General features: G+C 33.6%; 1 protein-coding gene across 1 annotated transcript in view; it reads right to left on the bottom strand.

The window, feature by feature from the left end:
• LOC145662150 (trypsin-1-like) overlaps positions 1-25,838 on the bottom strand; it is a 35,541-nt gene extending 9,703 nt beyond the window's left edge. Inside the window, exons 1-6 of the mRNA XM_081727486.1 lie at positions 25,756-25,838; positions 22,121-22,169; positions 18,399-18,461; positions 17,428-17,561; positions 12,856-12,974; positions 10,219-10,337 (exon numbers count right to left, since the gene is read on the bottom strand). Coding sequence (XP_081583612.1) covers positions 10,219-10,337; positions 12,856-12,974; positions 17,428-17,561; positions 18,399-18,461; positions 22,121-22,169; positions 25,756-25,809 — 538 coding nt within the window. The 5' untranslated portion in view covers positions 25,810-25,838. The remainder of the gene's footprint in view (positions 1-10,218; positions 10,338-12,855; positions 12,975-17,427; positions 17,562-18,398; positions 18,462-22,120; positions 22,170-25,755) is intronic.
• Between the last annotated feature and the right edge of the window lie 972 nt (positions 25,839-26,810).

Here is a 26,810-nt window from a genome sequence, read left to right on the forward strand (position 1 = left end):
TAGCTCAAGTGGTAGAGCGTTGGCTTCGCATTCGGGAGGTCGCGGGTTCGAATCCCGCTGCCGGCCATCCTGACTGGGTTTTCCCAGGGTTTTCCTCAGTTCTACCAGGCAAATGCCGGGATGGTACCTACTAAACAGACCCTGGCCGATACCTTCCCACATCCTTTCCATTGTTGTTGTTGTTGTTGTTGTTAGATATCGAGTATAAAATGGCCTCTGAGCTGTATCTGGTGGTTGTTAAATAAATAAATAAATATGAAAGATTCATATGTAACTAACAACAATTTCACTTTTAATACAATATACATAAAACCAAATCAAAATATTACACACTTCCTTCTACTCACGCTTCTACAGATAATGTTTGCTATCAGTTATGTATTATTTGTTGCTCTAAACGGAAGCTCTGCAAACTAAAAGAAATTAAAGGTTGGAGTTGGTCCCAGTTAGAGGCCAAGAGATAGCAGCAATCAAAGTGGGAATATGGAGATCAATGCTATATACTTTCCCAGCTTGTTAATACTTGCGCTGATTCAAATAAGCAAAACAGAAATAAACAACATACGTATATTTGAAGTGATTCAAGCTAATAGTACTTGATTCAGTGGCGGATCCAGGGGGCGCAATCGCCCCCCTCAGGAGAGGAAACTTTTTTATTTTATATATATAAATAAAACCCATTCCAGAGTTTGAAGCTCTTAAAAGTAGCTCTAAGTAGCAGTATGACAACCCCCCCCAGAAGTTGGCCCTGGATCCGCCAATGACTTGATTACAGGTCAAGTTGTTGGCAGCACAAAAGTCGTTAGATTTGTAAGTAAGTCGCCAAATTACCATTCAAATATCACCAAAAAAGTCTCTAGTCGGAAAAAAATATTTTTGTCTATTCTGGATGTCGAATCCCTATATTTAGCGACTTTTTCCCAAAACTGGCAATACTGCACTAAATAGTGTACACTTCGTCAAATTAGCTTTCGATCCGCACTTGATTATAGCGTCTCGTCGTGGTGGAAGGGATATGCACACAGTCTTTTATAGTGTATTTATTTTAGTGATTATGTGCCATAAAATAATGTCCAAAAGCAAATCAATAGAATTGTTTTATGTGATTTCATATTGCTTATATAAAAAATACGAAGTGAGGACCTGTCGTTATATAAAAATTTGGTGGTCCTCTTCGCAGGATCATTTATCGTTATACGCTCCATCTAGCTAATTGTGTCATTCTTCTCCATACACACATTTCGAACCCTTCCAGTGGTTTTTCACCATTTTTGCATAATGTCCATATTTCTGAGCCGCACAGTACAATATTCCGCGTAAATCATTTTAAGAGTCTTTTTTTTCTCATTTTTTTATTAAAAGTTCCACAAAATATACACTTCTTCCTTCTATAGGGCACTTTCCCCATTCCTATCCTTGTTTTTGATTCACGTTCGCATTTCATATTATCCCTAACAATACGACTCAGGTATTGGAAACTAGTCACCTGTTCTATTTTCTCCCCCGCCCCTACTTCTATATTAGACTCCGATCGCTTCATTCCAATCAAATTGTCTTTCTAATTTTCATTCCATACTCTTCTCAGCGCTTCCTCAAGTTGTCCAACAACTTATTACCTTTCTTTTCAGATTCCGTAACGAGCGCCATTTCATCTGCAAACCGCATACACCTAATCATTCTACCTCCTACCGCAATGTCGTCTTCAATCCGTAGGCTCTTTTTCACTATTTCTCCTAGATAGGTATTAAATAATGTTGACAAGAGACAACATCCCTGTCAAACTTCCCTTCCAATCGCACTCTTGTCTGCCATGTTCTTCCCTATTCTAATACTTACTTGTTGATTCATATATAAGTTAATTATGAGTCTTCGATTTTTTCACTGCAGCCTGAACTTGTTTAAAACTCCCAACAATAATTTCCAATTGACGTGATCAAAACTTTCCTGGATCAATAAATGCAACATACACATCTTTCTCTTTTTCTATATACCTTTCATCGATCACTCTTAATAATCCAATTGCATCTCTTGTGCTCTTACCTCCCCTGAACCCGAACTGTTACTCCTCAAATTTTTCATTTGTTCTTTCATACACTCATCTGTTCATCGAATTAAATTTTCGCTGCGTGATATGAGACTTAGTGTTCTATAATTCTCGCATCTTTCTCGGGTCGATTTCTTAGCCACCGATATTATAGTCTTCAGGAAGACTTTGGTCACTCTTCTATTTCATCCCTATTTCATTGTAGAGTCGGAAAAAATTCTTACTTTCGTCTCCCATGTTCTTAACAAATTAATTTTATTTCATTTTCATCCATAGTCATACATAAAGCTCGAAGGGAGACGAGCATATGAATCCGACTCGTCAATAAATAAGATACAAAGAAATATTTATTACATACTAAAAATCAATAATGAAATACGATATGAGACATGTTATATGAGACAAAATTACACTATACAATCTACAAGCTGCATTTAGCAGACAGGAATTTATCTACTGAATAAAAACAATTATCCAATAGATACTTCTTTGTAACTGATTTAAATACATTCATTCACTCAATGTTACGGATATCTTTAGGAAGGTTAATATATAAGGTTGGACCTAATTATATGGTGTCGTTTTGAAACAATGATGTATGTTAATTTTTGAATGTGGAGATTTTCCCTATATCTAGTATTCTGGCAGTGAAAGTTTGCTTTATTGGCAAAGAATGTATCAAGATTTCGGCGCGTGAAAATTAGTAACTGTAACACATAAAGACGTGGCAGTGGTAATATTTGTAGCCTTATAAAAAGCTTTTTACGTGGTTCGTTTACTTTCGCATTGCCTAATACTCTAACTACTTTTTTTTTTTTTTTTTTTTTTGGAATACGGAAAATTAATTTACTTCTTGAATCATTTCCGCAGAAGATAATGCCGTACATTAACAAAGATTGAAAAATACCAAAATAAATGCTTCTACAGCTATTTATATCCAAAATATTTTAATAACTTTCAAGGCATATACCGTATCCCGTATCTATCCCGGTTCTCATTCTATTCCTAATCTCGGTTGCAGTTTCTTAAACTCATCGCGAAGTATATTAAACCCTTTATAATCCTCGCGTACTTCATATTCTATTTCTACATCGAGGTGACGCAATCTGTCCCCACTCTCATACAAGTCTTCAACATATTTTTCCATCTTCTTAAGACTTCACTCCTCTTCTTGTCAATCTTTCCATATTCATTTTCTGCTGCATCATAATATCAAATTGTTTCCTCCGACTCCCGTAAATTTCACCTCCTCGTACATTTCCTCATATTTTCGAACTCTAATTCTTATGTGTCCTCACATATACTTTTGTAATTTTTTTCCCTACTTCTGTCTGTTTCTCATCGTAACTTGTTGTTTAACTTTCTGCCCTCTTCTGTATTAACTTGTTTCCACGATCTTTTTCCCTTATTTTCTGAATCATCCATTCTATAACGCATGTTTAATTAGCCGTTGTGTGCTCACGATAAGTTACTGCTTCTTTCAAGGCCTGCTACATGTAAAGTTGAATAAGCTTGTACTATCTGTTATTACCTATGTCCATGATTTTCTCGATTGTGTATTTTTCTTCGAAGTTGTGCACGTGAAGATTTCTTACTTCATCATTTTTCAGCTTATCAGTATTCAACTTCTTGATGCCTACTTTTCTTCCGGTCACATTTTTCAGCTGAATATCCACTTCAGCAAACTCAAGGTTATGATGAGTGAAAATGTCTGCCATGGGAAGAGACTTCGCGTTCTTCAAGCTATTTTGATACCTTCCTGAATCATAACACAATCTATTCGATATCTTCGACCAACTCTTGACGATTTTGATGTATATACTCTGCTCTTGTGCTGACTGTATTAAATGTTACTAGTGAATTTTGTATATAGAAATTGACCAGGCCTCTCCGGTTCATTTTTCGCCTAAATCATATTTGCCTATCACATTGCAATTGTCCTTCTCTCGTAATTGCATTGAGATCTTGTATTACAATTACGAATGCATCTCTCTTCTCTCTGTCTATCATTTCTTGTATTTTTAAAAATAATTTCTTCTATTTTTTATTTGAGTGCAAAGTGGACGATGAGTATTTCTGTATCACTACTAGATTCTTTTTTCTTTAAGAATTATCATCATAATTCTGTCATCAACAAAGTTTACTTTCACTATCGTGTCTTTCAAACGCTTATCCATAATTATTCCCACACAAATAAGACCATCTTTTCATTATCTGAATGAGACATTCTAGATCTTTCGCTTTTTAATTCCCCCTTCTCATCTAACTTCGCATACTCCTTTCAAGTCTAGATTATTTTGTTTCATTTCTTCTTCAATACTTTCTAACTTCCCTTTGTGTAACGTGAACGTTCATTCCATGTTCCTGTCCGAAACATTTTACTCTTGCTTGTATTTCTTTCTCTATCTGTCTTCCCGTCCAACAGTCCATCCTAATGCATCCCATTCCCGAAGATCTGAATTTGGAATATTTTACCTCCGGAACTATATTTAGACGTGTGAAAGTATAACAAAAATATAAAGCAATCAATAAGCAGAGAGCCTATCCAGTATTTTTGTAAAAATCATAGTTTGTTTTATTTCAGTACCCTCTGTTCCCTTCATAGTCAATTATGACTCTCAGGAGAATCCTTCCTCCACAGCTTGGGAACCATTGGTCTATTGGACCATAAAAAAACTTAGAACATAAAGCGTTTGATTTATCTTTTAAGTACGGAAGTTTAAACACCCAAAGAAAAATTTAAAAATCGACTCCTATGTTGTATCTTTATGTAATTATATAAATTTATTGTACACAATAACTATAAAAATTGTTATTCTTCTATAAACATATTTTGTCAATACTTTTGCAATGAAGACAACATAGTCATATATTTATACAATTTAAGCAGAACACGCTTTTCTTCGATTTACAACAAACTATAAATATACTCAAATATACAAATTATACCTGATGAAATAAATTGGCATAATAAGATAAACTGTTCAGCAATAACTTATCATGTCACCATAAATAAATACCAATTCTTTTAGAGGCTCAGAAATTTCTACTGTAAACTTCTCGATATCTGATACCATTTTTCACTGGCGTTATCAAAAAAAATCATCATGGATAACCATAGTAATAATAGCAAGTGTAAACCACGCTATGGCAAAAGATTGTGGTTTAAAATATAAATTTATATCCTACTGTACAGACCATAACGTATATCAGCAGCAGCAATAAGTTCCAGTAACCCAGGTTTTTCGTTTGTTAATTACAAGCCATGAATACGAGCACCCGTTGGATTACACGATACTTATGTCTAAACGTTAAAAAAATCATCCCGAAATCGGTGTAGCATGTCCATTATAGTGGCCTGCAAAAAACTTCCGATCATGATCACGAAACTCTTGGATGAACATCGATAATGGTGGTACGTAAAAAGCTGTCGTTGTGAACACCAAAGAAGGATTTAGCATTGCATAAGATCTGGCAAACGAAACGGAAAAAGAGAAGCGTGTTTCCATTTCCAGCATATCGCATACAGTGAGAACAAAATTGGAAACACTTATACATTGCTGTAAAAACTAAAAAGGTCCGTCAAGTAGTGGAATATAATTATTATAATTGGTAATCACTATTTTGGTGATTTCATCACATCAACGTCAGCCAGGATTAAATTAAACAAATCTCCATCCTTCTTGTAGTATATTTCAAAACAGAAACCTACGGGCAAGACTTTTGACGTGACGTTCGAAACACTTATGTTATGCTTCTGTTGGTGAATCACTTTTAAAAACAGTTGCGAAATTCAAGCTGCACTATATGCATATATATCTCACAACGAAGCGTAGAGAAATTCTCCTATTATGACGGCATCTTCGGAAATTGATCTCGCAATGAAAGTGTGAAGAGAAATGCTGATATAATCAAATAAATACATCGCTTCCTAACAGGGTTCGCCATTATATTTTTAAGAACAGCAAAATATACAGAAGTAATTAAAACAGTTTAATTACTATCTAATAGTTCCACTATACTTAAATCTACTAATAAAGGTAAAGCTATGTGCAAAATCGTAAATAAAGGAATAACTAAAAAAAAGCGATTTTGACTATGGTATGTTAAGGTTGGAAACAAAAATATTAAAAACCACTGAACGGATTGCAGATGTCTTCAACAATTATTTTCCAAATACCATACCATGATCCAACACCACACAAGCGAATCACAATGATTCGATGAACCTCTCATTACGCTCACATACTTCCGTTTTAATTCCAGCAACAGTAGAAAAGTTATGCAAAATACTGAGTAGGATATCTAATTTGGGATCTTCAGGTTTTGATGAACTTACGGCAACTATTATAAACTATTGCTTTCCTTTCATTGTAGATTATCTGTTATTTAGTAAACCTATTTCTTGAAATAGGATATTTCCCCCAATTTTAAAAATGACAAAAGTAATTTCTCTCCTGCACGATATAAAAAATTATCACCCAGTCTCCATTCTCTCCACGTTTTCGTTTTTTTAATGTGAGGAACTCATGACTGGAATTTTTTGAAGTCATGTAATTTACTATTACCATCACAACATGGTTTCCAAAATAAGAAAAGGCTTGTTGAAACAGCCTTGTCTGATTTCATGTCTAATATGGCTCTTAAAATTTAAAAAGAAAACAGTAAATATGCTTTTTAGATTCCATTGATCATGCTACTCTTTTGAGCAGTGAACGTCTAGTGCTATTTGAAGACATAACACTTTGTACCAGGTTGGCAACACTGACAACACGATAATCTGAAATGTTGATTAGTATCATTCTCTATGTTAGTGTAAATGTATTTGCACAGGCATAATCCAACTTGATTGTATTATTCCTGTATTATTGAACATTTGAGCCATTGGAGAGACTCGACATTTGAACAGCCTGTGTTTCGGAAACGAAGCAGCATTGAACTCAGTTTATAGCAACACTGTTACTTTTTTGGATGTCCGCAATCACCTCGTCAATTTTGGCCATGCATTTATGTTACAGTACATCTTGTGTATATATAACAGCAAAATGTATTCAATACACTAATAACATCCGTATGAATATACCAGGAAACTCAACAGAGGAAGTTGAGAGGAAATCTGCCATTTTTTTACCGTGCTCGTGGGTTTTTTCGGGGTTCTCCCATTTCCTCCCACTTTCTTCATTCCACCATTTCATTAATTTCTCATCAACATCATCTCCTTTAGCATAACCGGCATAATCGTGGGACGTAAAACAAAGACTTCATTTCATTTTCTGTCATTTTTACCGACAAATTGGTGAAGTGATTAACAGTTAACAGATTAATTATAAATCATGATAAATTGATTCTCTCACATTTTCATTTTCCAGGGAAACTGCGAATGTTATAGAGAGTAAAAGCATCTTCTCATTACCTCCAATATATCTACATGACAAAGCTTTTAAATGTAACCGTAAGTGACGATCTTTCTTGATCTGCTCACATTTCCACTTTCTTTTTTTATAAAAAAAAAAGCTAAGAAGCGTGTGTTTTTCTTTATACAAACTTCAACGTACGGTGACAACAGAAGCACTTTTAAGCTTTTACGTCAACATTAATTCACTAATTAGCTTCCGAATTATACACAAGAAAACTGTTTAAAATAGTTTAAGCTCATTCTGATTGCAAAAACAAGCAATTAGCATACCTAATTTTCGGGTTACTCACAACATCTACATGTTAAAAGATTTTCACAGAAGCAAATATTTTAACACTTCTCAGTTTGCACATTTGTGAATTTATTCTTTTCACTATGAAAAACATGGATCTGTTTACCTTTAACAAAAAAAATCACAGTCATAATACAAGACAAGGAGTGGCATATTTGTGATATATCAAAAATATGTTAAAACAAAAAAGTATATGAGAATTGTATTAGATTGTATAAAATAAACTTCCTATGTACTTGAAAAATATGACTAATGTTACCGTTTTCCGTATGAAGTTATTTAAGCAACTCGCTGTAAAATGCTATTATACTATTAAGGAATATTTAAATGGTTCACTAAAAGAAGATGTGGTAACAGATTCTTACTCATGATGCGCTAGATGATAGTTACAGCACAAGCGGTTATCTAATTACGATGTAAATGATCATACACTATTCATATAGAGTACTTGAAATCTCTTATTTTATGGTTTTATATTTTAGAAATGTATTTTAGTATCTTCTGCTATCTGATAATATTGTATGTATTTTATTGATAATTGTAATGCTTACATGAGAATTTCTCGAGTATTGTAAGCTAATGAAACAGATAAATAAGTGAAATGACATGAAACCGCAAGGAAACTTGGTTAATCGTTGTGGCTGACGATGTGGATAATGCCGGGTGAGATAGAAGTATATCATTAGCTTTTTTTAAATGTATTTTTATTTTTGTATGCACCGTATTTGATATTATTTAATTGAGAAACCGCCGCACATATTTCAAATAAACCGCCACCAACATGGTCATTGAAATCTCAGATTGGTTTCAAACTATCTGTCACTGGGCTGAGGTTGCAGAAAACTTGCAAATAAGAGAAAAAAGAAAGGAATAAAAACGAGAAAAACATCAGAGCTATGAAGTCTAAAGACTATTTTTAAAATTTATATTAAAATTTCAGCGATCATTTCACGATATTCACATTGAATTATTTTGGTATCCTTCGCCACAATTTAATATACGAGTATTACACTGTATATGTAGACAGAGAATTTCAGTTTATACTTGCTTGTTTATTCAAAACGAAGTGCAAAACCAATTCAAAAAATTCCGTTACCGTTAAAAACTGTATTGTTTCATTATTGTTATATACTACCTATTATAAAGGTTTGTTTCAACGGAACTGACCATTAGGAGGTAGGTAGAAGTTGGACAGAGGTGTGCGAAAACTAATTGTTACACAAAAAATTGTGTTGTATGTTGTATTGTTACTTTAAAACCGCTGACGAGAGAACACAAAATTTGGTATATGATGACTCTTTGTTTCATCATCATCATTATCACACATATATTGTGAAATTATTGGCAGGTCAGTAATCACAAGTTGAGAAGCTTTGACACTTCGCGATCCATAACTAGATTTATGTCTTGATGATATAAGTATCAATTTCCATACCGTTCATCAATTGCAGTCTTTCTTCTCCCTCTTATGTTTTTCTTTCTCCGTATCCGAAAATATAATTTATTCTCAAACATATCTTAATCGCCATATTTCACTCTTTTTAATTCTATGATATTGTACTTCTTTTCTTATTATTCGTAAGAATTGTTTCATTATCTTCCCTTCTGACTCAGTTGTTCTCCGTTCTTCCCGAAACTCACATTTCGATACTCACTAGCCATTTCTCTCTACTTTTCGTAATATCCATTCTGCTCCTTTGCATAGTACAATACTCCACATGGAACATCTGATTAGGTGTTTTCGCAAACCCATTGCTCAGCAACTCACTTTTTTCTCCTTTTTTCTTGAAAATTTCTTTCGTCTTTCTTATATTAGCTTTTAGTTGCGAACTAGCGTGAGAAAAAACACATTGAAAGGTTGTAATGTTGTACAAGTTTCTAACCACTAACTTGTAGTTTCTAAACTAAGAACACCTAGTACTAGATCAACAGCAGAAGAAAATGTTTAGAAGGACAGTTACATACTTAAGCCTTCTGAGGGTGCTATTATCTGGAGAAAAATCTAATTCAGAATACAATGTGTCAGTTTAATGCTGTTTCAACACTATTTAGACATCTTTTGCATTATGCATTCTTGAAACAATATTACAATGTTCTCTATTCAATAATTAGCTTTAATATAATTATAAAGAGGATTTTTCGTGACTCATATTGCTTTGGCCAGTTCGTGGAGCACTTTGCTCTGGACAATTTTGGAATGGAGAACTTGCGATCAATAGTTTCTAGAATCAGGTCCTACAGGTTTTGTACATGTATCAACTTGTCAATAAACTTGTTATCGAACTAGAAATAGAAACTTTACAACATTATAATTTAACTAATTTTTCCCATTGGAAGTAATTGTTATTTACTATCTTTTGGTTTAAGAGACCTTCTAAGATGCTAATAGTTTCTTCAAAATTGGGTTTGATCACACTACAAATAATTCGAGTAAAAGCGAAGTTGCAACAATAGCAATAACTTTACCTGCTAATTCCACTCCTTTTGGTGGTGGTAAGCCTATAGCCATGACATTTTCGTTAAAGGTTAGTGGTTTTGAGAGTTTCAGCAGTGCTATATCATTTATTGGTATTTTTCTTGGAAATCTGAAATGATACAATCTGTAATTAATGCATTGTTTTTCAATTATTAAATGGAATATAATGGAATATTACTCTATTATTCCATTATAAGCATTTGTTAAAACATTATCAAATTATATGATTATTTATACGTTATTGCGATATACCGAGAAGAGGAATCGTGGTAAGGGTCAAAAAATAATTTCTCCAGTAAGTATCTAAGCAGAATTCCATGATTACTAACTTTATTATCTGGCATCAGTAAACACTAGACACTATCTGGCAATGCCGCACTATTCAAGCAGCGTTTAGCACAGAACCGAGAACACCTAATGATACACCTTAACCAAGAGAGTAACCTCACTGTTGACATCTGTATCATAGACTAGTTATTACTTTGACTGTTGAGTATTAGAGGAGTTTAGATATGTACGCAACAATGATCGCCACTCTTATATCCAGTTGCTTATTACACATTGTAGTCAGATTCATGAAAGGTACAAGTTTTTGTACAGTAAGTACAGAAATTATAAACATCATCACTTTTGTGTGTATGTAATTCCGTGTATCATACAAACATAATAACATATAATATATTACAAGTAATTGGTATTATTGTACTAAGTTTCTACTTCATAATATGTTAAGTTCACCACTTGACACTATTGCAATTCATGATACATATTTAACGTTAATTTTAGGGTTCTTTAGTATTTGTGTTCATTACGGTTTATGACATTTCGATATATTGATAAATATTTTCAAATATCAAAATCCAGGATTCTTTGCTGAACAGATATATCAATATTTATCGATATTTAAATATTTTTGTTTTAAGATATTTCGCTGTGTTCGATATTTCAATATGTTTCGATATATCGATCAAGTATCGACGTTACGCCTATATCAATTTCTACATCCGAATCCAGATGTAATGGTCATAAACTTGATCCTGGTGAAGCCATAATTTTTCAGTTCTGGTTCTGAATTGTGGACAAATTGTGGAACTACTTAAAGTAAGAGATATAAAATATTTTCTAGAAAACCAGACATAACAGTGGATACGTCCGTCTAGATGAATGTGACGTCTGGATGTTCTTAATTATTTGTAGACTAACAGAAAAAAGTTTAGTTTCTTTTCAGTTTTAGGAGAAAAAACAAGAGAAGTTTCTACCAAGAAACCAAACAACTTTGCGTAAGGGCCCGATTTGTGGACTGAGCCGCTCCACGCCATCTGTTAGCGACTGGTGGAACTACGTCCAACCTCGCGACAAACGTGTGGTAAGTGTACCGCGTCGTCCTATCGCTAGCCGGCATATCGGGAGATTTCTAGATCTAGTGGCAGCTATGTATTTTATTCACGTGACTCCCCAAATTTGACTCACGACGCTTGGAAGCACCAGCCGGGAATCGAACACGGGACCACGCGGACATGATTCCAACGATGTAACCACTAGACTACGGTTTGCCCTGAAGTTTCTACCTTCATCATATATGCCATGATTTCATTTCTCAGAATGTATCAAATCAAATCCGTGTTCCAGTATAAAGAATGAAATTATTAGTTTCTAGAAACAGCTACTGAGGTACAATATATTATATAAATTTATGGAAATTAATCAAAGCTTTCATATTTCAATTTAATTCCTTTCTCCAACAAAATTACTTAAATGTATTTACGAAAAAGAAAACAAATTTTACGCGAGTTTAATATTACGTAAATTAAAATATATGTAAATATTAAAATATAAATTAAAACAAATTCGTACCCAAGGTAAAGTTACTTTATAACAAAGTAACGAAAGTTAAATAAATCAGACTTAAGCAATTGAGTTTTGTTTCACTATATAAAACTATAAAAAAATCCTAATTATCTCATTTGATAACACCCGAATCAGAATTGGATGAGAAAATCCTATGTGTTCATATAAGGAGACCCATGCTAAACTGATGGAAATGAGGAGTACTGTGACTCTCATTAATTCAAACATACTTCTAGAAAATTGTATACTTTGTGTGTAAATAAAAGTAAGAATGAGACAGTGAAATAGCTTAATAGAAAGTAAGTGAAGCACGGTGTTGAAAATCTACTCGAAAGGCGAAACGACAAAAATGCTATAAAAAAAAGCTTAATTTAAAGAAAAAACAAATTTTAGCACACTGGTTGAAAACCAACTCTCTTGAATAACCGACCCTCTATTAGTTGAGAGACTGGCGTCGTTAGTTAAAGTATTTACTGTTGTTATTACTATCATGGGCAGAGAGCAATGCGTAGTTTATGAGAAACTAGCTTATCCACATTCTTCACTGTTCTCCATTACCTCTATCACTCCTATACAGCGAAACCTTCTCTTCAACAAATGTAACATTATGAGACGTGTTTAATCTATACCTTTGTTCGTGTTTTGTGTTCTCTCACTCGTTCTCTCTTTGTTTGTTTGTTTGTTTCTTTCTTTCCATGATCTAAGTCGTAATGGACGAACTATATTAATAATTTCTTTACAAGGTCTAAAGCAAATTTACACGTTATTTAGGAACTTACAAATCTATCATAACCCTTCTGTACTGGTATTCAGGATGAATAAAAATTTTTGACACACGTCTTCTTTGTGCCCCTTTTTCTAATCCAAATGTATACTCATGAACTGATCCTGCTATTATCTGGAAAGAAGATATATTTACACAATTTAGTACATTGGCAAACGTTTTCTAGTTTTATACCCTATATATTGAGAAAGAATATCGTCTTGTCTCCTTTCGTCTGCTACTTAAAAGCAGTTTTATCACCAAGCTAATTACTCTACAATATTCTACCATATTGTAAGTGAGAACGAAAAAAGCACAGTATCTTACAGGAAGCAGTATTTCAGTAACTGTTGATCTTAGTTTACATACTAGACATAATACTAAAGATAATTTCCTACATAATTTTTCAGTATAGATATTCCTGTTTAGCTTTGGATAAATTCTCGATAGTTTTACTAGAGAGTGCGCATCTACCTTAGTCATATGTCTATGAGATTAATATTTCTGTTTTATATTCATTGAAATAAAGTTCGTTATACTGTAACCATATCGATGACATTTCCAATATCCCGTTTTTCTTTTTTCTTTTTTTTTGGGGGGGGGTTAGCATTCACTAAACTCCTAGCTAAACTTAGAAGAGATAAGTTGTCACCTTATAAGACAGATTTATAAGGTAAAAATCTGGAAAGCCAATTACACAGGTAAAAAAGAAGATAACGGTTTCATCACACCTTGAGATACCCCTGCTGTTATATTAATATATATATGTACAGCTTGTTCATTGCAATACAGACAGCTTGTTGTCTATTACTATGATAGGCTTTAATAAATGTTACCACCAATACCATAATAGTATAATTTGTAATACCATGTGACACCGTATCGAATACTTTACTCAGGTCTAGCAATGTTACAAATGTGTTAAAATTACCTTCAAATCTATTTAATAGGTCTGACATTGTATTCTACAGCTTTAATAGTGGAAAGACATGTAACATATGGAACATCTTATTTTTAGGGTGAATTGATATTTAGTTTGTAATACATTATTCCAAAACTTTTGTATAATTTGCACTAATAATTTAAGACGATAGTCTTATGCTTACTTTTATCATCCTACTGATATGTACTGTAACTGTCAGTTTAAGGCAACCAGGAAAGATTCCTTCTAAAAGTATCCAATCAAAAGTTTAACTACAGCATCATTTATTTTTTCGTCAAACCATTTGATAATCCAAATAAATCCTCATTAAAATAATTGAATACTTTAATTTAATAATAATTTAATGTTGCTTATGTTCTTCTATGCCAAAAAACTACTAAAATTTGGTTTTCAGAAAAAATATTAATCATTTCATTCTTTCGTATTACTAACAAAATACTCCTCACTCATTAGCTAATACATATTAATATGAGGTTCCTTATAATGTAATTTAAGATTTTTTACGATTATATGCCAAGATAGAAAAAGTTCATTGACAAGTAGCATACAGAGATTAGAATAATTTTAATATTTACATATTGAATAGTTGCAGAACCAAGCTCTAGTTACTTTTGTGTAGTGAGTGACACCTTACAAGAGGTTCTCCAAATTTGCGTCTATTCTCCGCATTCAATTCATAAAAGTCAGTAGGCTTCCTTAAACAAGTTTTAATATGTACAGCAGCCTTAAACGAATATGTGAAGATATGTGTATTTGGACACATAATGAAGCATTTTATTTCGGGTTTTGGGACATTTCATTTTAAAATTGAATGCAGTGAAAAGCATCATCGTTTGTTTAATGTTGAAACACTTTTCGATTTTTTCTAAGTTCATTTACTTTTCCTACGAGGTAGTTTTCTTGCTGTCTGTCATTTCTTTCTACACATGTAATTTCTTAATCAATAAAAGCAACAGATTGTTTCCCTGTCAGCATTCCTATTATCACCTCACCTCTGGTTGATCTATGAAGATGCACTTTCCCACGTCACTGAAGAAACAGTCAACGATTCAGGATATAAACCCGGAAGGGACATCGAACAAAAACCATGAAGAGACTTTTGGAAGGGGAGTCCGGATTGAATTCGAGACGAGTCAACATGTAAGAACGCGAGCTACAATTTCGAGCTTGCGATAAGTTTTACCTTGCTCTAGCCTAGAGAGCACTTTGTCTTAGCTAACGTTACACCTGTCGACTACGATGGATGGTTCGCCAAAGAACAATTTCGATTTTGATTGAATTCGCTGTCTTTGCAACGCTGGTTTACCTGTTTGGATTTTGCTGACCCTTAATTCACTACTTGGACGCCCAACGAACCAGAGAGAAACTAATGGACGGACATTAACCCATTGGGAGAATCGTCGAAGAGGAAACACCGAGATCTGCAAGTAAGTGCAAGTAGATTAACCTGTCCCGAAAATCATTCCTTTCTCACCCTCTTCAAGCCCTTTAACATCACAATCTGTTTCTTTTGTACATGTTCGATTTTATTTGTATGCAATCCAGGTCAGATCCTGTACTTTATGCTCTACCGAATTCAGTGTTTACAAAATCCTGGGCGCAACTCGTCAGTTCTGGCATCCCGAATTGCACGATTAGTTAACACGTTATCAGAGCTTTCAGACTGACAAGGGACGGCTGCACAAATAGACTTAAAATCCAGACCTTATTTAATGACGAAAATAGAAAAATCATCTAATTTTATAGAAATGTTAGGTTCATTTTCAAGATAAAATTCAGAACCGAATAACCTTTCTTCCTGAAAAGGATCCAAGCTGCTATAGGAAGTCAGATTACTCCGTAACGGTAGAACATTAATTGATGTGTGCAAGTGGCTGTGTCAGAACCATATTCAGTTTTGTATAAGTAGTACCCCTATTATTATAACTCTATACCTCAATCCACTTTCTTGGTTTCTACTGGAGGCACGTTGGCTAAGTGGCAGAGTGCTTACCTCTGTTGCGTGTGGTCCGTGGTTTGATCCCCAGCCATGTAAGTTTATGATGCACAACATCATGTCCGTGGGTCTTCTCGGGGTACTCCCGTTTCCTCCCACGATTTCATTCCACCAATTCTATCATATTTTTTAGCCTAAGAGGCATAATCATGGAACGTTAAACTGAAATCTTTCATTTTTGTTTCTAGTTTTACATACCGGAGTCTCCGTGAATTAATTAGATCTAGTAGTGCAACGGATCATGAAGACAAACATTTCCAGGCACGATGGCTGACTGAAATAACATAAACTTATGGTTCTAGGGATCCCTGTTAGATTTCAAACTAAGCAGACATTGTGTACGTGGTTTTCCTCAGAATTTATTAGGTTTCTTGCAAGTTTCCATTTCATCATAACTTGATATATTTAACATGAGTATCCTTTAGCCTAAAGGACATAACTGGGGGAAGTTAAAAGAATTGTGAAACTGATGAGAAAAGAATTATCTCCCTTCCATTCTTCTGCCTGCCACTTTGCTATGTTAGGCAAGTGGATTAGATTCATCATTTGGAGAGAATATTCAACCAAGACAAGGTCAGCAGTTGCTTAGAGTATTTTATGTTGGAGCCTTACTATTTATCGAGGGGAGAAACGTTTTAGAAAGTAGTGATGAATATCGAAATTACTCCCCAAACTCCTCTTAGAAATAAAAAATACCCAAAATTTTACAACGTGGTGTAATAATAGTACATTACATGCATGCTTAAGTTCTTAATATGGTATGCTTTTATGTTTGTTAGATTATTTGACTTACTTTTTCAATCAATTTATCAATTTCATTAGCTAATTAGCTAATTTCAATATTGATATTTATGTTTTAAATAGTTCTGGCATGAAGTGGGATTTCTTTATTTTTGTAGTACATTAAACGATGAATAAAAATAAAAATTGAAATCTTTCAATTTTACGTCCCAAATTGATGTTTTATAAGCTAAAGGAAAGGGATGATTCACGGAAATGATAAATTCTGAAAAGAACTGATGGAACGAGAATGTGAAAGCAAACAGGAGAATCCCGAAAAACCCACGCGCATGATTTTGTCCACCAAAAACTCACCAAAGGAGACGAATCCTCTACAACTAAGCCACCGAATTTTACTGATGAAGAGTAAGAAACAAAACAAATAAATATAACGTAATTAGATGTTTAATATGAATGAAATGATGGTATGGACTGCGAAGCACAATTCTTTAATGGTGCAGATACAACAAAAGTTTGTGATAACATAGAATTATTGTTTTGATTCGTTACTGTAATCTTGGTAAGTAGGCATGATATTTTGAGTTCATTAATAGTCTTACAATTGTCACAGTTTTTACAAAGTTAATATCGAATAGAACAATTAATTATTTACTATGTCAATTACATTATTATAAATGTGCATGTATATTGAGTTATGCTATTTTTGGAAACTTTATAGTTGAAAGTTTAATCATAAACTGAGAAAGTTTCTTCACTTCTGAAGTACATCCATTCTTTTTTTATAATTCTTAAAAATAATCAATTGCTACCAAATAATATAAATAATGTTCATGCTTTTCTATGATGTATGACGCAAAATGAATCACATGTTACTACATCTCAGATATATACGTATATAGACTATTTACCTCGTAAGATGATGGAGAATTTACACAACGAGCAGCTGTTAAGATAAGATCTTCTCGTATTATACTACCTCCACAAAATTGGTGCTTTCCTCCTTTATTAATCGGTATAATTTCCACAAAATATGGGATTTCTCCTTAAAATGAAAACAAAAACAAAGACAGCAATTACAGTTATAGTTATTGTGTGTCTACACCATCTTTGATTTTAGCCCATTGATATAGTTTATATAGGAAATAATATTTCTCTTTCCATTGAAACGAACTGGAACTCGAATTATGTGATTGTAATAATTTCTTCTCCAAATATGATTAAATCTACCTCGATTTTCAAATCGAATTTGCATTCCTTATAAATTTAATATTATTCAAATTGAATTTTAGTATTGAATATTAAAATTCTATACAGCATAACAAAACTTAATTTTCATGATACAGCACAACAAAAAGTTTTTATGACGCAGTAAAATCAAACTATTAAAATTTTAGTTAATTTAAAAGAAAACCAGATAAAATAGGTTTCCATATAAAAAAACAGACTAAGTAACAAAGATAATGCAGGAACAAAGGTCGTTAATTGTTACACATCTAGCAATAAATATTAAGTCTAGCAATTTTGATTGACATTTACCCATCATTAATCTTTATTTACTGTAATTAGGACTCTTGATCTATTGAACTAATTACTAAGAAGTGACTAAAACTTTGGAGATGTTTTAGTAACTTATAAGCCTATTGTTTTTATTAATAATAAAAAGTTTTATTTTCACGTTATACACAGTTTTTAATTACTAACATTTTTGTATATTTCGCCGTCCTCCTATTAATCTAACGAAATTATTCTACTGAACAACATTAATATAATCTGAATATAATATATTCTATACATCATTTTAGCAAATTTCAATCATTATCCAATGCCATTAGATTGATGTTACAATTGTTAAGCTTCTAAATGTACATACTTATTTTACCTTGCTTCACAATCTTTCCATTAAATATTCTAAGATCACGTGTTGGCCGATCTGGTCCCAAACCTTGAAGCAAAAAGTATAATACATAACGCTGGTCATTGTAAAACTAAACAGAGTCAATAAAATTAAATAAAAAGTATAAAACATAATTTGAATTGATTAAATACGTCAAACAGATATGACACAATCAAGGGCGCCGATTTCTCTGTAAATTAGGGGGACCCATTCAGATGCACAAGGTGTATGTATATATATATATATATATATATATATATATATATATATATATATATATATATATATATATATATATATATATATATATGAAGATTTTAAGACAAATTGCACTCCAATTATGCCAAATATTATATATTCACGAATACAAAAGGGGCGCACATGAGCTTTTGGGGGGCCCGGGCCCCTCGGCCCCTCAGAATCGGCTTCCTTGCTGACAATTGAATAATCTTGACAATTTCAAGCTTGGATTAATCGATAGAAAGTACAACATAGTATGAAAATAAATATTCTTTTCTCTAATATTAAGATCAATTTTAGTTATATTTCATACATACGATTTCAGAGTGGTTGAAATTCAACTAATGTATCTTTATTAACTGTATAGAGAAGAAAACTTTCCGATTACGTCAAATATCATACGTCTCATACTTACCTTATAAAACTTTCACTTTTCATACGTGTTTTTTATCTAGTAATATTTCGCTATGCAACCTTATGATTTATACACAATGCCGGGGACTAATGTCTATAAAACTAATGTCTTGTAAATTATCTTAGAATTGAACGTATACTTACATTGGACTGCATTATATTATTTAAAATTTATGTATTTTCTCCCTTTCATTGAAGTATTGACAAATATATTTTACACGGATTTGCTTACTGTTGAAGCAACATACCTATTTATTTAGCAAGCTCTAAGTGCCTCACGTCGGGGTACGAAATCCTGGGGGCCTTCCACCAACCAACTAATAATTAACTGGGGATGAATAAAGTGACACTAATTCAGAAGCTTCTAAACCAACTGCGGTAACTCATCTGTAATTAACATTACTTTAATATGTAATTAATAGGTTAACTAGTGATCAGACGTATCAAATATCTCACATAGTTTAACAATTAGGGATAATCAAATGCGTGAAAGGTAGACTCAAAAGCAAGTTATTGAATTCTGTTTGCTGCAATAGATAGCTTAAGAGCCTGACTCACTAAAAATTGTAGAAAATTTACCACTTTCTTTTGCTTGTTTATTCATAAGTGAAAGGAGATAATGAAATGCAACTTACCATAATCATAGATAATGTTATTCTACAACAGAAAATATAAACCTGAAGGATTTTCAGTGTTACAATCCATAGAAATTACAGTGTTGCCAGAAAAACAACACCCCTAAAATCTAAGTTAAGGCAGCGAGTAGAGGAACGATCTCAACTGCATTTGGTTACGTATCATATTGTTTTGGTTTCCTGAGAACTACTTTTTAAATAATAATACTATTTAGTTCGTAATGAACAAAATAGTTTTAACATACAGTTATTAAAACTAAATAATGTTATTTAAAAAGTAGTTCATAGGAAACCAAAACATGATACGTAACCAAATGCAGTTGAATTCGTTCCTCTACTCGCTGCCTTAACTTAGATTTTAGGGACATTGTTATTCTGGCAACATTGTAATTTCTATAGATGGCAACACTGAACATTCTTCACATTCATATTTTTTGTTGTAAAATAACATTATCTATGACTGGTAAGTTGCATTTCATTATCTCATTTCACTTGTGAAAAACAAGCAAAAGAAAATTTGTATTATTTTTAGTAAAGCAGGCTCTTAAGCAATTAATCGGCCGATTTCGTTAATAAAGTCGTCATTAATATCTTTAAGGGTAACGGTGACTATCCATATACTGATCTATAAATGTACATTTAGCGTAACGCTAATATGAAAACTACAAAATAACTAAGATTAGCACAAACTTCTAAGTGAAAATATTTATATATTGCTTATCTTTATTACAAACACAGCCCCGTTCATTCATAAATATACGCTTTCCGTGATTCTCGTTACTGTTATTAGGAGAGTTTATTTAATTCACAAGTGTCTAGTGTATCAGTAAGTGTATGATGTAAATAATAAGTTATGTTGCGGCGTGACAACATGTGGTTCATAAGGATTGAAACCCTGTTAATTTTGTATTAAAGTACGTTTTATAATGAATAGAAAGACATCAAAGGTTGAACGTACTTCAAAAGTGGTAGTTAAGTGCACGACCAGTTACAAAAATGGTGATGGGTTGGAACACGTGGATGGTAGGTCCGAATGTGGTGCAAACCCCATGAGGTCATGGAGCAAAGTTGTTAACAAGCCACTGTCCAAGCTAGTGGTGGCACTTTATTGATTTCGGAGGTGTTTATATGAAATGATTTCAGTCCTTTACTCTCCGTGAACCTTTAACCTTTATATTCAACTGACTGGTGATCATCTTTAGTTTATTATAGACTTCGTGCACCCTACCACCAAAGAGATTTTCCAGAATGACAATGTGCCATACCATCCTACCACAACGACGCGCTATTAATTTTTAAAAAAATGAAATGAAATCTTTAAGTTTTGCGTCTCAAGGTTATGCCTGTTAGGCTAGAGAAAACGGTGATAATGAGAAATGGATAAAATGGTGGAATGAAGAAAGTGGGGGGAAACGGGAGAACACCGAGAAAACCTACAAGTCCGGTGTTTGTCCACCACAAAGTCGACACGGCACGAGCTAGAATCGAACCAGGGACCCCAAGCACCGGAGGTGAACGCTCTACCGCTGCGCCCCCGCGATTATTTTGAGGAGAACCATAGTTATTTCCAATGCATGATTTGGCCTCCTAGATATCCAAATATGAGCCATATCGATTACATGTGGATATTATTGAACTGTCAATTTGTACTCAGGATCCTCCACCTGTAACAACAACCGGATCGTGAACGACATGGCTGCACATTCCCCAATGAACAATTATTGACTTGTTACTTCCGTACCACATCAAGTTATTGCACTTCATTGTGCTCGAGAAGGTTCCACATGTTGTTAGGTACATATCCCACGACTTTTAGCATTTACTTGTATACTATAATGCAGAAAGTTAGAATCCTTGTAGACCTTCAAAAAAGTAAAATGGAAAAATAATATAATTAGCGAAGCAATGACAATGTAACCATGAACTTCGGAGGAAGCAACTTCTATACATCATATGAAAGTCTGGAACCTTAAGTTTTCTATTAGAATTAATCATGTCGTGATTCGCTTATTTTACACGAAGACTTATTACAAACAAGTTTGAATCGAGTTCATATTTGAACTACACCATGCATTCATTGGAGGCTCTAAAGTGCCTTTCCAAGATACTTTCATGTTGCGGTCGAGCCGTTGAGGCCAAAAATATGAACCATAAAATATAGTACGAAGATATTTCTCCATTGCTACCATGAATTATTTTGATTATTTACTGGATTATCATTGGAAACTGCGAAAAATATAAGTTGAGGAGAGCTAAACTTCGTATCTTTTCCTTTTTTCTATCATACAAAAACAACAGAGAGAGAGAGAGAGACTTTGGAGTGGTGAATCTTAGCGTTTCTACGAACAGGAAGAAAGAAAATATATCGCATCAACATATATTTAAGGGAGTAAATGTTGGTTTAACCTAAGTACTTACCTAGAGCATTCGCTTCGGTTGTATTTGTACTACCCATAGTATATTCAACCTTGTAAAGAAAACAAAAGTAATCATTACATGAAATTAGATAAATTACATACACAAAATAATAATTTATACGATTAATATTCACATACATAGACTGCAGACGTACATACGATTATTAATACAAATATGCATTCACTCGTATATGGATGGCATATTTGTGCAGAATGGTTTATAATAATTGTTGCTTTCCTTTGTTTTTCCGTATTAGATCTATAGGGGTCGAAAGATAGTGTTTGATAACTGTAATTGCAACAAATTCTTGAAATTATATATAATAATTTTAAACAGTGTTCCAAGCTTTACCAATGTCTAACGTATCTATGAAACGATTTGGTGAATCAAATTACTGTAAACTGCATTATGATTGTTTCACTTTCGTAGAGAAAAAAGCTCCTTTGACTTTTGCAGTGACCCTCGTATTTAATGGAAACACAGAGAAATCGGAACTTACCAGATTAATATAGCTTTGCACTACCTTTCGCTATCAGAACAATTCTGATGCGTCGCGAAATGGAGTCATACCACCTTATGCAGAGTCGTTTCGACATAATTTTTTGCGTCATACTAAAGCCCTGACTACTGCAGAAAACATGTTAGTCGAACTCTTTAGTATGGAACTAAACACGCGTCAAAACGACACTGCATAAAGAACATAGTCTTGAATGGTAGCAAGTTGAACATTAAACCATTCCATGTGCAATGCATCATTCAATTCCGAAAGAGAAAATGGAGGCGGAAGTGTATGCGAGATTCGTGTCTCCAAAACAAACCACATACGTTGAATTATGTTCAGGACCGGAAATTGGGCGGGTCAGAGGAGTTGTTCAACCTAATCCCAATTTTCCTGAAATCACCCAGTACCTTCTTCAGCTGTGTAAATGGGTGCATTATCCCCCAATGTGGCATCATAACCCAGAAATATCATAACCATATGGAACACATGGATCCCTAATCATAGGTAGGGAAGGGGACTGGAAAGCGTCAGCACAAGACACAATTAAAATCAGGATAATGCAATGTACAGCATCACAAAGGAGCCGCCATGTTTCACGATTGGGCTCAAATACTGAAGATAATGGGTTTCTTTCAGTGTCTGCCACACTTAAACACAGCCCGTGGTTTGATTTAAGGTGAACGATGTCTCTTTTGACCATATCATACCTTTCCAGTCACCAACAGTGCCTGTTGTATGTTCGAGGTGCCATGAGTGACGTGCTAAATCGTTGTAGTCCTGCATCATTAGTACTTTCACTCACCTAATCCAACCTCGTATATCCATATTCGCGGCAGAGAGTAATTATCGACACAGCCTGTGGGAGTGTTGCTTGCCTTTTTGCCTCACTTGCACTGCAGTTACGTGACACTCCTCGTCGAAACTTTAAGGGTTATCTTTCATCCACTATTTCTCTTCTCCGGCAGGTTTTTACCGTCAGTTTTATAAACCGTCAACATCTTGAATACTATCCCTTGCGATGCACACAACACACTTGTCAGTTTCGTCACCTCCAAACCATGTAACCGAGCGCCAACAATTTTCCTTTTTGGAAATCACAGGACTCCTGTTTGACTATCAGTGTCTGCTCAGTACACTGCTCATTGCCGTTGTACTGCTCCTCACATAGACGGGGTTACCCAAACGCTGTCGCTACCTGACAGTTGTCAACTCATACATCTAACAAGTTTTCAGCTTCACGTGTTCTTTATTTTATTGAGAAGTATCTGTATACACTTGTAAAATCACAATATACTGTATTTGTTAAATAAAACGCATTTGCTTCTTCTACAAATGGGTTTGCTCTGCTCCTTTTCGTTTAAGAATATTTTATCTTTTATTTCCTCTGTGCTTTAGCATTTCATTTTTACTGCTGTAATACTCGATTTTATTATTATAATTAATAATTCTTTATATATAGGTATATTCAGAATAACATTCAGTGATAAAACGATTCGAACTGAGATCGATACATGCAAAAATGATACTTTCAGTCTTCGTTATCATGTTTGCACCATATCTTTATTAGATGCTAATGGCTAAAGAATTTTTCGTAAGATATAAGAGCATATCTATTACTCTACGAATATTTTAGTTGTATTTTTACTTGTAGAATTATCTCCCATCGAATATGAATGTGAATTTATATAATTCAAAACTTTTTTATGGAGTCCTTAAATTTTACGTGTAAACCCTACGTACTTGTATGTACAATTTTAACGTGTATGCAAAGAGATTTCAAATATATTCATAAATGAATACAAAAGAAGCTCCTTCGTGGCTAAGCGGTTAGTGTACGCCTCTTTGGCGTGGGAGACCCGGGTTCCATTCCCGTCTGGAGCTCCTGTGGTTCGGATTCCACTTTAATCAGTAGGTCCCGTTTCATAATCTTGCCTCGCTACTGAAAGGGACGTTAAACTCAAAATTAGCTCATCCATGAATATATTAATTACAAACTTTGAGTATTCGGTATACCAGTTCCATTGGAGACGAGATAATGTGGTGTGTAACAGCCTAAACTATCAGAGTTGATCCTGCATGATTGTCTGAGTACCTGCGGATGTAAGTCCTAGTCATGGTTGGAGTTCAGTATATGCTTCATAACATTGATGTTACATACAGACGTACAACACAAGATGTCAAAAATAAATAAATTAATTAAAATAAATCTATGAACACTTTTAATACATTTGAAATGAACAAATATGTCTAAACCTTCACATAGACGCAGAAGCATAAACAGCATTTTATTAGAAAATAAATAAGTGTATCCCGGTACTTAAGAATAAATTATTAGTTACACCGTGAGAAAAGGGAAATAAAGTATGCATAAATTTTGTACCTATATTAATCTAGTTGGGAATGATAAATATTATTTTATGTGGAAATTGTATCATATACAGGGTGTTCGGGGAGTAAACCGACAAATTCGACATAGCAGCCCAATTTCTTAGGACGGGTGGAAATGAATACCGAGAGGAAAATTATGAAAACATCAAGCACTATTTATTTATTGTTTATGGAATCTGAATCGGAGATCTAGCTCCTATTACAAAGCTATACTATACTGACAAGTATTACAGTACAGACTACCAAGGTTCAAAAAGTACAATGTTACATAATTAGGTATATGTATGTGTTATGAAAGATGTTTGGTGCATCTAACTAGTAGCATATCACTTTACGCAAAAATGAGTAAAATGCGCTAAATGTAATTTAATTTTGTAAATAAAATAAAAAAGAATTCTGTATTTAGTTTTAAGTCAATTCTGTATTACCTAGAGGGAATAATTTGGAATGGTCATGGCCCGCGCTTACCTCCCGCTGGCTACGGACCTGTTCTACAGTAAAAGTTTCTGAATTTGCAAGATTGCGTGTACCTATTATTTCGAACCACTGACTGGGTAGATTCCTCTGGTTGTCCATATCTTTGTTTCGTTTCGAAAATATCAAAGGTTGCAACGTTATGTAAAACACCCATATATGTAACTTATAACTTACTATTACGTTAACCCTTACTTACTATTAGATATAATAAAATCAATTTTCAGTCAATAATATGCAAAAAAACGTTTAATAAAAGTAGTATACGTACCATTGTGCTGAAAATAAATACGAAGCGCAGACAGGTAATTATAAATCTCTTCATATTGAAAGTCACATAAGATTTCGTCAGCAGACAACAGAAAGAAATGTGTGAAGGCAGACCGAAAATTTCTGTATTTATAGAGAATAATGTTACCAAGTATCGCTTTTGTAATCTCATCATGGCAGACAACTATGTTTATTGTGAGCTCCTGACCTAAATAAAGAGTATTTACATGAGAAGTTATGGGAATAATATCTGTTATTGAATATGAACGCTTAATATTTTTAAATATTCACCGATACTTTGAAATATTCGAAATGTCGTAAAGTAGATATGAAAGGTAGTTAATGATATCAGCGAAAGGAAATAATACTCTGTTGTTGTCTTCTATATTTATCAGTTTTAGTAAGCGACACAGCACTTTTTCAGCAAAACACTATGCAGTTTATTATTATTATTATTATTATTATTATTATTATTATTATTATTATTATTATTATTATTATTATTATTATTATTATTATTAATTGCATGCAATGTAGACAACTATAGAAAATACAAATGTTGTATACAGATAGCGTGCAAAAGCAGATTTATTTGGGTAGGACAGAATAATATTGGGAAAATGAAATGAAATCTTTTCGTTTTACGTTTCGTAGTTATGCGCTGCACGCTAAAGGAAACGGGTGATTTAAATTAATGAAAGTGAATAGGCATAATTGTGACAGAATTGAAATCAAATTTCTACATTAACTTCCCATTATTATGCACTGAGGTTAAGGGAAACGGTGATGATGATAATGAAATGGCGTAATAAAGGAAATAGAGAAAACGGGAGAATACCGAGAAAACCCACGCACACGATGTTTTTCCACCACAAATCTCACTTGGAACGAGATTGGATCGAGCCAGGGACCATGCACGACAGAGGTGAGTACTCGACCATCGCAGCTTCCTTGTGAATGACTTGGCGGAATAAGAATACTGGAGAAAACTCATCAAGATCTCAACTACAAGCTTACGTAATCTGGGATTGAACTAGAGACTCCTAGCTCCAGAGG

The sequence above is a fragment of the Thermobia domestica genome, chromosome 10 (assembly GCF_964235325.1).
Source record: "Thermobia domestica chromosome 10, izTheDome1.hap1.1, whole genome shotgun sequence".
NCBI lineage: Eukaryota > Metazoa > Arthropoda > Insecta > Zygentoma > Lepismatidae > Thermobia > Thermobia domestica.